Below are 14,312 nucleotides of genomic sequence, written 5' to 3'. Positions count from 1 at the left end.
TCAAATTTTACGTGTGCACGCTTTCAACATAAAACTTATCTACTAAATTACTATATTAAAAGAGTAACTATAAAATATTATAGTTATAAAAACATTGTAGTTAAAGAATCCAAACAATAATAAAACTAAACAATTGCATAAAGTGAAGTATATTTTTTTTTACCTTTTTAATTGTAAAATATTTTGCAAAATACCGTTTAATCAAAGACAAAAAATTTAAATTCAACATGAAAAAATTATTACAATGTGAATTTCATAAAATGATTTATTAAATTAAGAAAAAGAAAAAGATGTTATTTTTTAACATGCATCTTTTGGAAGGAAAATGAAAGCTTAAAGTCAGAAAAATTTAATTTTATGGACTTTTTAATATTATTTTCATGTGTTTAATTTGAGAAAACATCTACAAAAATGTCTTGTAATATCAAGGATTTTAATTATTTATATTTATTTATAAGTTAATTTTATTAATTTCATCATACAACAATATTTTTTCGCAATAAATATTTTTGACATTAATTGATTATTGTAATATTTTTAGGTAAAAAATAAGTAATTTTAATTCAAAAAACAAATGAAATTAATTTAACAAATGAAAAGTCGAATTTGTATCATCGTAGATTTTAGTCTAAAAATATTTAAGTAAAATGGCAATTAGAAAAGCCAATGTTGGATTTTTTTTAAAAAAATCTAATATATAAACTAAAAAGTAGTTTTCCCTTAATTTTCGGATAGAAATCTAGTGAAAGTATCAAATTGATGTTAGAAAAACAAAGAAACAATAACAGGAAAGATTTACAAAATATTTACAAATTGAATTTTGTAAGATCGGTTTCGGCCCGGACTTATTACGGGCCAACTGACACTAGTTATTAAATATTCACTAATATTACTAACAATTTACCAATTGTTCCAAATATTGACGTTTCTCCATCTCCCCTTTTTTTACCCCAATTAAGTGGTAACTACAGATTGTACCAAAATTAAATCCTCACCCATCTCCCCCTTTTTTGGCCTAATTATGTGGTAGATTTACATATGTATATTTTATTATATTTACTTTGTGTAAATACCCGTTATTTTTTTTTTAAAATTATTACATAGGGGGTAGGGGAAGGGGAAATGGGAAGAGAATTACAACGTGAGGATTCGAACCCTCACTAATAAGGTGAAAGTTCAGGTAGCTAACCAACTGAGCTACTAGATCCCTACAAATGCCCGTTAATTATGCAATACACTCCAAGGTTTTTATTTGTTTTTTTCATTTCATGAAGGTTTTAAATTTTTAATTTTTTCCATTTCAGTTACATCATTCTTATTGTATGTTTATTCCATTATAATGTATTTGTGTTGTATATACTGATAATAGGGTAAGTATTTTTCACATTACAGTATATCTAGCTTTGATTTTGTATTTTTACTCTATTTTTTTTTTGTATGTACATTACATCATTCTTATTGTATGTATTTGGGCTGTATCTACTGATAATATGGTAAGTATTTTTCACATTACAGTATATCTAGCTTTGATTTTGTATGTTTACTATATTTTTTTGTATTTATGTTACATCATTCTTATTGTATGTTAATTCATTATCATATATTTGTGTTGTATATATGATAATAGGGTAAGTATTATCATTTCACATAGGTTTTAATTTTTTCCATTTCAGTACATCATTCTTATTGTATGTTAATTTCATTATAATGTATTGTGTTGTATTTGTATATATTGATAATGGGGTAAGTATTTTCATATTACAGTGTATCTACCTTTGATTTTGTATTTTTACTGTATTTTTTTGTATATACAGGTAATAGGTTATATTTTTCCAAACCAGCTGAGTAGAAATTACCCATATTCTCACCGTTTGACTTGACGCCATTACCCAAATCTGAACCTCGCACTGTACCAGTCCAAATGTGGACAGGAGTATGAGGGATATTTTCAATTGTTCCCTGACCTGGGTTGGGATCAGTTCCCTTAACGTAACGCGCACCGAAGAAGAGCATCGGGCATGGAGAATTAGTTATCATTTGACGATACATATGAGTTAAGTTATTCGTCATCGTCTGGAGTTGAGTGGTTTTGGTTTCCTCGCCGAAAGAACCAAGATCGATTATGGTTCCGTTACGGACGTGTGGGTTACGCCTTTCGTCGTAAAGGGAAGAGCCTGCAACATCGAACATGGGAGGCAAACGCATGCCCTTTGGATGGTCCCAGTTCCAATATGGCAAACCAAAAGTTGGATCATCGATAAGGGATCCCAAGATTCTCTCATAGAAGTACAAGTACCATCTATGGAATGGGAAGAAAAGCCATGATTCATGAACTTGTAACTTTTTGCCATCAATCATGTAAGCACCGTTGCAATAAGCACAATGGATATTGGCTTGTTGCTTGAACTCACGAGGGTCATTAGGGTTTGTGTCAAGTTCCCTCATTCGGCTAGTGGCCAGTTTGTACTTGGCAATATACTCCTCATCAGCAGCATGAGCAGGCGGACGGATACGGAGCTTGGTCATTGAAGGGAACTTGTAATATGGAACTTTGTCCAAATCATCTGGCTTAGGAGGGCAACAAACATAGGGTACTTCTGGACCACCAGGATTTATCTCGGCTTTACTACAAGATTTGAGATCAGGGGCTGGTACAGGAGCAGCTGATGCCAATGGCACTGCATTAGCAACACCATAGAGACCTCCTAAACCAAGAAGCACATTTCTCCTATCAGCTGAATTTGTTTCAACGTTTTGGTTTTGGTCATTGTTTGAGACCTTGCATAACACTTTGAAGGTTTGGTTACGTTTCCCATGCAGGAAAAGTTGAGAGGGCTTAGGAGTGGAAGCTAAAGAAGATGACTTTGTGGATGAAGTAAAGGGAGTGTTGAGGGTTGAACTATTGCACACACTTGCCATAGCTAAGTTTTGGCTGAAGATTCTTAGTGTTCCACCTTGCCTTATATAGTATGTTAGCACCCAATAAAATATACCCCACATGGAGCAAGTTGAGAGGCTCACCTACCTGCACTCCAAAATAAATTCGGCACGTGGTAGGTGGGAGATTTAAGGATAATAAGTTGGGGGAAAATCTTAATGGTAAAAAATTATCCGAATCTGATATTTACACCTAATTTAGTTAAATTAACCATAGTTGACTAACTAAAATCTATTAAGAATTCTACTTTTAATAAATAGATAATTTAAAAGAAACTAAAATCATAATATTGTAATGTCAGAAAGCTTAGGGTTACTATCAACATTGTCCCTCTTTTAGTTCTTGTAATTTGAAAATATTTCGTCATTCTTTCATTCGCCCATTAGAAATCAAAAGGCATAATTTCAAAATTACCGCGTGATTGAAAGTTCTGATTAAGAGCTTATAAGATGTGCTAGAAAGAATTATAAAACTAATGAGTATATCTAGTTCATTTTGAATAGAAAATCTTGCATGACGAAAATGTCAAGTACAATTTTGTGAAGATTTTTTGTATGTGTTAATCTTTTGATGTGTACTGAGGATATATAGAGATAAGTGTATTTTTTTGGTTAAGGTTAAAAATGTTTATTATGCTAATGATAATTACATCAGAAGGAAAAAATTTATATCGCAATGGCCTGTGAAGAGGAAAAAAGAAATGACTAGTGATGACCTTTGATTTTGAGATGTTGTTAGTGGCATTAAAAGGACAAGAAGATACCAGTGAGGCACTGATCGACTTAATTGACGTTACCGCTAAGAGGACAAGTGAGAATAGCAAAATATTAGGTACTTTTTACATTAAGATCATGTGCAAAACACATGATAGTTAACTATAGTTAAGTACTAAAAATTGAAGTTAAAATAAGTGACAAGTGTCATTTATTTATTGGTCTGGTGTAAACTCCGGATGGGGTAAGTTTTTACCAATTTTAATTTTACATCATTGGGTTTTTATTCTTAGGAGATCTATAGTAGACGAATCAAATGTAGTACTTTTCTAAACAGCAAGAAAATTTTGATAGTAATATTGGCGTAGATCTTATGGATACTTGCACACCAAATACTCTTTATCAATTAAATAAAGTATTAGTCAGGATATATGTCCATGTGGTTCCCCCTTTGGACATGGAAATCTAGAGCTTCGTTGTACATGTTGAAATTGTTGGAAATGAATGCATAGAAAGATAATTGAAGTGTTCGAGGATTTCAGGAGCAGGATTTTCACTACGGGAAATTAAAATATAAAAAAGTAAATATACGAAAATGATAATAGGATTCAACGTATATAGTGTCAAGATTCAATTGGTCATGAACATAATAAGGTGTTTCTTTTCACAAATCCCAACATCCCTGATCAAATACCTCTTAACATTACACCACTAAATCCCTAATTTTATTTGCTTGTGTAATTGTAGTTGTAATTTTTCAGCAAACGAGTATCCATTTAACACCTCTTGTATAACGGTGGTACTGTGACTGATCAATCCTGTAGATCAAAATATTGATACTTTATTACAAGAACATTAGAGTTATCCTAGAATATCTTTCTTCGTTTTCATTTTCAAGATTGCAGTTAGTGTTTCCACTCAAAAGAATGTGACTCACCCTTTTAAGAAATTTCTGTTTTTCCTCTTAGTTTTAGCACGCCTATAAAAGTAGGGGTATTAAATGGGTGGGCTGGATTGAAAGTGGAGAGGTTAAAACGGGCTGGACTAAAAATTGGATTGGATCATGACCCGCCCAAATTTTCTTTGGGCTTAAATGTACTGGGCTAAAAATCAGATTGGGTCATGACCCGTCCAATTTGACCTGCTTCATTAAATATTATTAGCACAATGTTATAATTCATGACTAATGGCAATCAACCCATAAAATTAGCCCAGATTTGTACTAGCTTTTCATTAAGGTGCAGCTCCTTGTAGAGTAAAATGATATAGACTTTATAGTTAAATATAAGTAAAATTTTCACAAATAACTATCTTTTAGCTACTTCTAACAAGCTATAACTACAAGTTCATTATTTACAATTCGTAGCTGGTTTTTCCTATATTTAGGTCCTGGACGCGTCGTATAAATATAGCCAAAATATAGACTAAATACACGGAACTGTTGAGCAAATAATGCCTCTATTTAAGGAAAAAAAAATCTTTTTCAAACTAAACAGAAATCTGTTTTTAATGTTCCATAAATCACGCAAATCTTATTCTCTTCCATTTCTAATCACATAACTCATTCAACATCTAATCATGCACATAAAATTTGAATTCAAAAACTCTCTTCATATTTTTTCCCAAAATATAACTAAAAAAAAATCTCTTTTTAATGTTCCATAAATCATGCAAAGCTTGATTTGTTCATCAACTGAATTACACGTTTCACCGTGTAATTGCAACTTTTTTATTTTTTATATTTTTCTGAACTTTTTAGTTGTTTTTCATATATATTTTGGCTATATTTTTTATTGTATTTTGATTATTATGTTCAATATTACTTATTCTGGTTTCTGTTGACTATATTTAAGATATATTTTTCATATATTTTGACTATATTTAGAAAAATTCAGAAAAAAAAAAAGTTGCAGTGAAAATGTTGCTACCTCAATTATGACTATATTTTGGCTATATTTTTTTAATTATATTTTGATTAATATGTTCAATATTACTTATTCTGGTTTCTGTTGACTATATTTCAGATATATTTTGACTATATTTTTCAAAATTTCAGAAAAATTAAAATAAAATAAAAAAGTTGCAGTGAAAACGTTGTCACCTCAATTATGAACTCAACTTGAATTCGATATTTCAACAGATGAATTCAAATATATATTCGTCGTTTAAAACGCAAAAATAAAAGAGAATCTTACATATTTTAGGAAATAGAGTTGAATTTTGGGGGTAAAGGGTTGAAATTAATGAGCAGTTAATACAGAGTAAAAAAAGGAAGTGAAAGAAATCAGAAACTGATTTGAAAAGCACGAAATTAGGGGAGATGGGGAGTTAGAAACGCATATATTTAGGAAAAGGGGGGAGAGAGAAAGTGTGCAGCTAAAAAATAGGGGTGTGGGGAGTGATAAGTTAATTGGTAGAAAAGTGAGTAGCTATAAGTTGTAAAAATATAATATTATAGCTATTAAACTTAATTATTAAAAAGTATAGTTATGTTTCATAAATATGTAACATAGTAAGCTATGCCATTGCTCAAATAAGAATCTTTCACTGTACCAGTTCCAAATGTGGACAGGAGTGTGAGGGATGTTTTCATTGTGTCCCGCCCCTGGGTCAATATCACTTCCCAGACGGTAAGGATAACCAAAGAAGCTCAGCGGGCCTGGAGCGTTAGTTATCATTTGACGATACATCAGAGTTAAGTTATTCGTCATCGTCTGGAGTTGAGTGGTTTTGGTTTCCTCGCCGAAAGAACCAAGATCAATTATGGTTCTGTTACGGACGTGTGGGTTACGTCTTTCGTCGTAAAGGGAAGAGCCTGGAACAGGGGGGAGAGAGAAAGTGTGCAGCTAAAAAATAGGGGTGTGGGGAGTGGTAAGTTAATTGGTAGAAAAGTGAGTAGCTATAAGTTGTAAAAATATAATATTATAGCTACTAAACTTAATTATTAAAAAGTATAGTTATATTCCATAAATATGTAACATAGTAAGTTATGCCAAGTAAAAATTACATAAAATGGGACCAATCGCATAATTTTGTAACTCATTTAACAAATAATTTGGCATATGGAATGCATGCAATTTTCCTAACATGTGTCAGCCATATTGGCTATTGCATGTTCTTAAGTTTAACCAATATAATCGGTGCAAGGTGGATAGTTTATTAATCACGTCCAAATTATGTAAGTTTGGGTTTTACATTTTCTTGTCGGGAGGGTTAAATGGATATAAGACTTATTATCTTAAAATTAATTTTTAGTATGACGGCATGCAAAATAGGTATTTTGTTTTTATTTTCTGAATCAAAAAGCAATAACTTTGATATGTTATTTCCATAAATTAGGTGATTAAAAAAAAAACAGTAAAGAAAATAGGACCTCTGGTAACAAAAACAAGAGAATGAAATGAAATACAAAGAAATTGTAAGATAACATACTAGATATTTCAAGCATATTAGGATAGTATATCATAACAAAAAATCAGTTCAAAACTTATTCGAATTGGTAAACAAACTTATTTCTCTTTCCAATTTCATATATATCCAGTGAAAATGTCAATGCAAGCTAAAGAGAACAATTGTCGAATCTTATCTTTGCGCATATGAAATTGCTTTAGAAAGCGGGTTGAATTGATCATAGAAACAGGGCTAAGTTCGAGACCTTTTTTTTTTTAAATTAAGCCACCTTCCTGGTGGGGTCAGGCAGACCCTACCATATATATTTATCAAAGTCAAATGCACAAAGAATGAGTTAAGACATAGCCCATTATTAAATTATCTCGAGTCCAATCTATAAAATTCTCGGCTAGTTGAGCGGGTCACTAATATCTAGACTATATTTGTCACCCCTACATAAAAGGATATTAGCAAGTTCACATTAGTAACTTTTTATCATACCGCAAAGAATTTGAATTATCATAATATTATAGTAGTAGCTACCTTTATCATATATAGTAGTAGCTACCTTTATCATATATATATATAGAGTAACATAACTGTACATCAGTCTTCATGGTACTGATTTATTCGTGAATAACGACTGCAAGGAAATCAAGCGTCCAGCTGATTTCAACATGAAAAGTAACATGGAAAAGCAAATGGAGACCAACAAAATAAACGCAATAAGGAAACTAGAACAGACAATCATCGATCAGCAAGCTTCAAGTGTAACGTCAGCAGTTAACAAGCCTCAAGCTTGATCTCCACACTGTCAATGGAGATATCACCTTTCTTTGGAACCAGAGTCACCGCAATAGTATCTTCGTCTTCTAGACCAATGTCCTCCAACAGTTCAGTGATGGCCAGCTGGAAAGTAACACTCGCAGCATCAGACCCGTTGACTTTATGAACATGTGGCAAGCTAGTATAGCTCCCCGCAAACTCTGCCTTGTCAAGCTCGTCTGCATTCACGTTCTTGTCCACGTTGAGGAACACATCGAACCTTATATACTTGCTATCATCAAATTGTATCTTGTTGAGCGTTAGCATCTCCTCTTGTTCATTTTTCTCCTGTTGAGTCCTTGACGAAGCTGGCCTATTGATGGAAAAGGAAATGGCTTTGTCCAGCTTCGCAAGTGGAAATACCTGGCCGGCTGGTGGAAGTGAAATTGTATTCACTTTCCCTGTTGTGGACTTTCTTATTGGCTTAAAGTTACGCCATGGGGTGGGCATTGGCGCGTAATCATACCCCATCTTTTTAGTGTCCAAACAGTCTCAGACTCTCACACGGAAAGGGTTGCGGTTTTCGTCGTAGAAAAAGAACTCTGAGTTCAACCAATCTTTCTGTGTCAGGTCCCTTCTTTTGCCTCCTATTTGTTTCCACTCATTCCACATCCGGTCCACATTGGCGTGGTGACAATAGAAAACCGGGTCCAAACCAGCTGAATAGAAATTACCCATGTTCTCACCGTGTTTCTGTCTAGGATTATCACCGGTCCAGATGTGGACAGGAGTATGAGGAATGTTTTCAATAGTTCCCATTCCTGGACTGGGGTCGGATCCCAGAGGGTAAGGCTCACCAAAAAACAGCAAGGGACATGGAGCATTAGTTATCATTTGACGGTACATTAGAGTTAAGTTGTTTGTCATCATCTGGAGTTGAGTTGTTTCGACCTCCTCACCAAAATGACCAAGATCGATTACGGTTCCGTTGCGGTGATTTTGGTTACGTTTCTCGTCGTAAATGGAAGAACCTTCACGATCGAACATGGGAGGCAAACGCATGCCCTTTGGATGGTCCCAGTTCCAATATGGCAAACCAAAAGTCGGGTCATTGATTAAAGAGCCCAAAATTCTCTCATAGAAGTACAAGTACCATCGATGAAATGCGAAGAAAAGCCAAGAGAAGTGCACTTGCAACTCTTTGCCACCAACTCTGTAAGCACCGTTACAATAAGCACAATGGATATTGGCTTGTTGCTTGAACCCAAGTGGATCTGTTGGATTTATGTCAAGTTCCCTCATCTGTTTAGTGGCCAAATTGTACTTGGCAATATACTCTTCATCAGCAGCATGAGCAGGCGGACGGATGCGGAGCTTGGTCATAGAAGGGAACTTGTAATATGGAACTTTGTCCAAATCATCTGGCTTTGGAGGGCAACAACTGTATTCCACATCGTCTGTTTCATCTATATGGGCTATACTACAAGAAGTTAGATGAGGGGTTGGTATAGGATTAGCAGTGGCTAATGGTACAGCATTGGCAACACCATAGAGACCTCCTAAACCAAGAAGCACATTTCTCCTATCAACTGAATTTGTTTCACCGTTTTGGTCATTGTTGGAGACCTTGCATGAGATTTTGAAGGTTTGGTTACGTTTCCCATGCAAGAAAAGTTGAGAGGGCTTTGAAGTAGAAGCTAAAGAAGACTTGTGGATGATGTAAAGGGAGTGTTGAGGGTTCAATACTAAAAAAATAGGTATTTTCGACCTGGAAATTTCGACCTCACTTTTGGTTGAAAAAAAATTAACCTCATGTGGTCGAAATTTTCAAATTAATTTTTATTTTTTATTTTTTTAGGATTTCGACCATGCGGGGTCGATTTTTTAACGAAAAATATAATTTCGACCGCATGAGGTCGAAATTATTTTTTGTACAAATAATAAATGTAAAAAAAATCATTTTACACGAAAGTATATTATATAAATATAAAAATATTAATTAAAAAATTAAAAAAAAATCAAATTTCGACCGCATGAGATCAAAATAATTAAGTCAAAGTTGGTCAAATCTGACTTAATTTTTCGACCATATGAGGTGGAAAAAGTTCAATGAAAAATACACCCACACAAATATTTCATCTTCCCCCCAATACTCTCCTCTTTCTTGAAAAAAAGACACTTTACCTCTAAACTCATTTCCCCAAAATTGTCGCCACCCCACCACCGTATCTCTGTTGCAAAATGAATTTGCAACTCAAGAAATCTGATACAACAGTAAAGAGAACAAAAGAAAGCTAAAACTAGAAAGAGAAGAGAAAAAGAATATGAAGCACAAATTTATCTTTCTTAAAGCTGCTCAAATCAAAATTGCAACAATCTCTGACCACCCACTACCACCGGCATTCTCCAAGTAGGTGACGTCGTCCACTTAAATCACCGGAGCAGCCACCAGCCGCCGCCGACTGAACAGTGAGCTAGGTTAGTCCTTTTTTTTTGGTTTTTGGTTTTCAATCTCATTTTATCATTATTAGTTGCATTACTTTGTATAGTTGTAGTTTAATTAGTAGATTTGTTAACTTTGTTGATTGTTCAATGTTTGTTTTAGGGTTTAGAATGTTAACTTTATTTTTGGGTTTTGAATTGAAATTGAATGTTGTTGTTGTAGTATTCAAATTGAAATTCCAATTAGTTTGGTTTAAAGATAGCATTTGTTTTTAAAGATTGCATTTGTAGCTAATTTGTTAAAATTTTACGAAGTGTAAATTGAAATTAAAATTGAAATGTTGTTGGTGTTGCATTTGTAGCTATTTGAGCCAAAGTGCAATGTTGTTGGAAAGATTTGGGAAATAATTACTATTTGTAGAGATATGATGTTGTGTTGTCGCTCATTGCCACCAAGACCAATGAATTTGTGCATAATCCTTGTCCGTGCGTACTATTATAGGGCTGATAGAGATTAGTTTTGGTGAAAAAGCTCCATCACTGTTAAATCTTATCATACCTTATTCTGGCATAGCTTTATTTCCAGTACATTAGCTCTGAATCTAATTTCTGCTGATACAATCAACTTGAGTAACTTTGGTTTTGTATCCTATATTGTTCAATAAATGTGGGATGTATGGGAGTGAACTAGCTGCTCTAGAAAATTATGGCCACAGATGACAGTTGGCTTTATTTTGAGATTTACAGATCTTTCCATTAGACTAAAAGTTTCTCATATTTTCTAATTCTCATGTACTTGTACTGCAATTCAACAAACCTCTAAGGCTGACTACTTTTGTATTTTTATTTTTTTCAAATTTGTTTTTGGCAGAAGCAGCTGAAATTCCATATTCAGATCATCAACCAGTTGTTGGAATTCTCCCCCAAGGTATATGTTCTGTTGTTCAATTTTGGTCTTTGACAATACAAATTGGAGAATCTTACATGTGAATGAAGCTAGAAAAATAGAGAAAGGTCCTTTGAACCAAAACATTGATGCATAGTATCCGAATACTTAAGCTTCCTTTTGTATTGCGAGTTATGATTGTTGTGTACTGTTTGATAATTTTATGCAATTATGAGTTATGATTGTTGTGTAAATTTTAAGAGGTGATACATATGAACCAAAACATTGATGCATATTGTCATTTTTTTTTTTTGGTAACTAGTATTTCATTTATTACCAGTAAAGCAGTTAAATAGCACCATAGTTAGTCATACACAGTCAAGCTATTCAAATACAATCAATAGGGCACCACATTCAAGGACAAGTTAATTCTTGATAGTCACTAACTATTTCCTCTGTTCCCAAATTTAATGTCCACATTTCTAAAATGGGAACTTTTACCAAAATTATTATTAGATGTTTTGGATTTTAAATCTGATATTAGATGTTTATTGTTTAAGATTGAAACATACTGGAGTGGTAATTTTCTATATTAGCAGACTGTAGGTGATGCCAAATGAAAAGAAAGAAGGAAAAACATGCCTGCAGGTTCCCATGTCAAAAAAAATATATGGTTGCTTGCATTGGAAGATTGCTAGTCTGCTTAGAAGTAAAGTGTCCAGGTCTTGGTAGACGTTTGGCCATGAAACCCGAAATTTTTTCACTTTATTTGGAATTTTGAAGTTGTGTTTGGTTACAGTTTTTGCAACAAATATTTGGTTGTTTGAATGTATTGAAAGTGAAAAATATGAAAACAAGGTTTTAGGTGTTTTTTTTTTATGCATATTGTCATTTTATATGATTTATTATTTTTGTCCTTATTTTTGGAATAGGTTGTCAATTGCCGGAGTTAAGGGAGATTTGCTAGATACAAGAAAGTAGCAGCAGAGGTTAGATTATTTGCTCTTGTTTGGAAGTTGTAATTTCAGATTTCCATGTCAGTATCAAGGTGGAAGAGAAATGTCATTGTTGACCAAATGGTCTGAATCTCTGTTCTAATATGTACCTTGTTCCTTGTCCATCTGCCAAACTTGCCAAGTCATAGCTAGGTGAGCAGACACATAAGGTTTTGAGTTTCTTTTCCCTAACCATCCAGGCCTAAGTTAATTTTTTTTTTTTTACCAAAATAAGAAGTGCTCTATGCACTATTGATGTGGATTAAGCTTCATCACTTGAGTGAATTATGGTTTTGGGTGAGTACATACTTGAAATTCTTGAGTTTCTTAAATTATTCCTGAGCAACAAGCTTATACATCATTTCTTTGGCTTACCTATCAAAAAGGTAATTGTGATTAGAAAGCACCCTTAAATTCTTGAACTAAACTCTACGGCTATGTTTTTCCCAAAATATTTATGAAACATTGAAAATAATCTAAAATGAGAACTTGGTATGGAACTGAAGATCATAGTCCTTTTTTAATTTCTGTAATTTACTTTCTGAAACTTTACTTTTGACAATAATCTCACATGCTTTTACTTTTGTTTTTATTAACACTTAGTTAGAGACTAACATGACTAACTTTTTATTCCTACCCACTTTTTTATTAACACTTAGTTTTCATGATATCCATCGCATCTTTCACGTGTCCTGTGCATACTTTTCATGATATCCATTGAGCAAGTGATGTTAGTAACTTTTTTAGTACGTATGTCTCGTTCAACATTTTTTCTAACCCTTTCTTTTTATTAATTTGTGTAGATGGCGGGTGATAATAGGGTAAGGCTATTGCTAAAGCCCCGAAAAAGTCAAAGAAGAAGAAGGGTCCGTTTATACCACCAGAGGGCGTAGTGCCAGGAACCCTTAGGATTCCTGGCAGAGATCGATCTCCTCCCCCATATATTCCGGAGATGCTCGTAGGTCACAACCTACCCACCCCCCGACCTTCTCATGGTAGACGACGTATGTCACAGGCCAACGTAGTTCATGTTATAGCCCGCATTTTGTATGTTCGGACGATTCAAGATAGTTGCGGTAAGTTGAGGGCAAGACTAATTTTCCAAAGTCATTTTAATATACAAGTTGTTTATTAGTATGGAAATATTGAGAAAGGCTAAGGGCGGAAAGGGAAATTCACAAAGTGGTTCATGGTAATATTGTGGAAGACTAGGGGCAAAATGAGAATTTTACAAAATATTCAAGAAGGTTCTTGAATGGGGCCAATTATAAATATATATGGACCAAAGTTTATATAACAAGACAAGTGGTCATATTTATTTATTTTAAGAAACTTCTAGAGAGAGGGCATGTGCCCCTCACATGCTTGTGGGAACTATATATATATATATATATATGAATGAGTGGAAGAAAAATCTAGATAATTCATCTCCCTTCACAACTTAAGAGCAAAGAAAAGAAAGAAGGAGAAGGGGAGAGTATTCGTCCAAGCCATGGCCGAACCTAGCCCTATGGGAATTGATCACAAAAAATTATTTTCTTCTAGCTTTTCTACCAATTGGAACGTCCTTAACAACATGGAGGGGTTGTTGGAGCAAGCAAATCATTTACTTGTGCAAACCTACACTCTAGCCGAGTGAAGAAGGTAAGGTTTAATCTTCATTTTCATATGTTATGCATGGTTTGTATATGTTGTGGAGTGTGGAAATGGATGAAATTCATGAAATTATGGGTGTTGGTGCTTGGCCGAATAGGTGTATGTGGTGTAGGAATGGTGAACAAATTTTATTTAGTATATCTTGTTGTTGTGTTGTGGATTTTATGATGCAAATAAAAGTTTAATGATCCAAGTGGAAGTTATAGTTGTTTGTGGCTTTTTGTGGAAACTAATGAGATTCTAATATAGTTTCATGAATTTATGAGGATAATGTTGTTAATATGTAGAATGTTGGTGTAGTTTATGAATTTGGAAGAAAGGAAATGTGTTGATATTGTTCTTGTTGAATTTGGAAGCAACAGATGTGATTGGAAGATTGTGAGTTGGGTTGTTATGATTGAATTGAATGTAAGAAAAATGTCGTTGAATTATGTAAAAGGAGTTACTAACGTTAGAAAGTATTTTGGATTGATTCATGAAGTTGTTAGTGTGTGGTATGTTGGTTGGGTTGTTTTGAATATTGTGCG

General features: G+C 33.6%; 1 protein-coding gene and 1 pseudogene across 1 annotated transcript; both read right to left on the bottom strand.

Annotated features, from left to right (window-relative positions):
• Positions 1 to 975: 975 nt before the first annotated feature.
• Positions 976 to 2,946, bottom strand: LOC132635536 (polyphenol oxidase B, chloroplastic-like). The gene has a single exon (XM_060351967.1). It carries the CDS (start codon positions 2,917 to 2,919, stop codon positions 1,759 to 1,761), a length of 1,161 nt encoding a protein of 386 aa, XP_060207950.1. The 5' UTR covers positions 2,920 to 2,946; the 3' UTR covers positions 976 to 1,758.
• Positions 2,947 to 7,594: 4,648 nt separating this feature from the next.
• Positions 7,595 to 9,542, bottom strand: LOC132637271 (polyphenol oxidase E, chloroplastic-like; annotated as a pseudogene).
• Positions 9,543 to 14,312: the final 4,770 nt, after the last annotated feature.

Source organism: Lycium barbarum, chromosome 4 (genome assembly GCF_019175385.1).
Source record: "Lycium barbarum isolate Lr01 chromosome 4, ASM1917538v2, whole genome shotgun sequence".
NCBI lineage: Eukaryota > Viridiplantae > Streptophyta > Magnoliopsida > Solanales > Solanaceae > Lycium > Lycium barbarum.
Note: the sequence above shows the minus strand (reverse complement) of the source record. Positions and strands in the feature narration are given on the sequence as shown.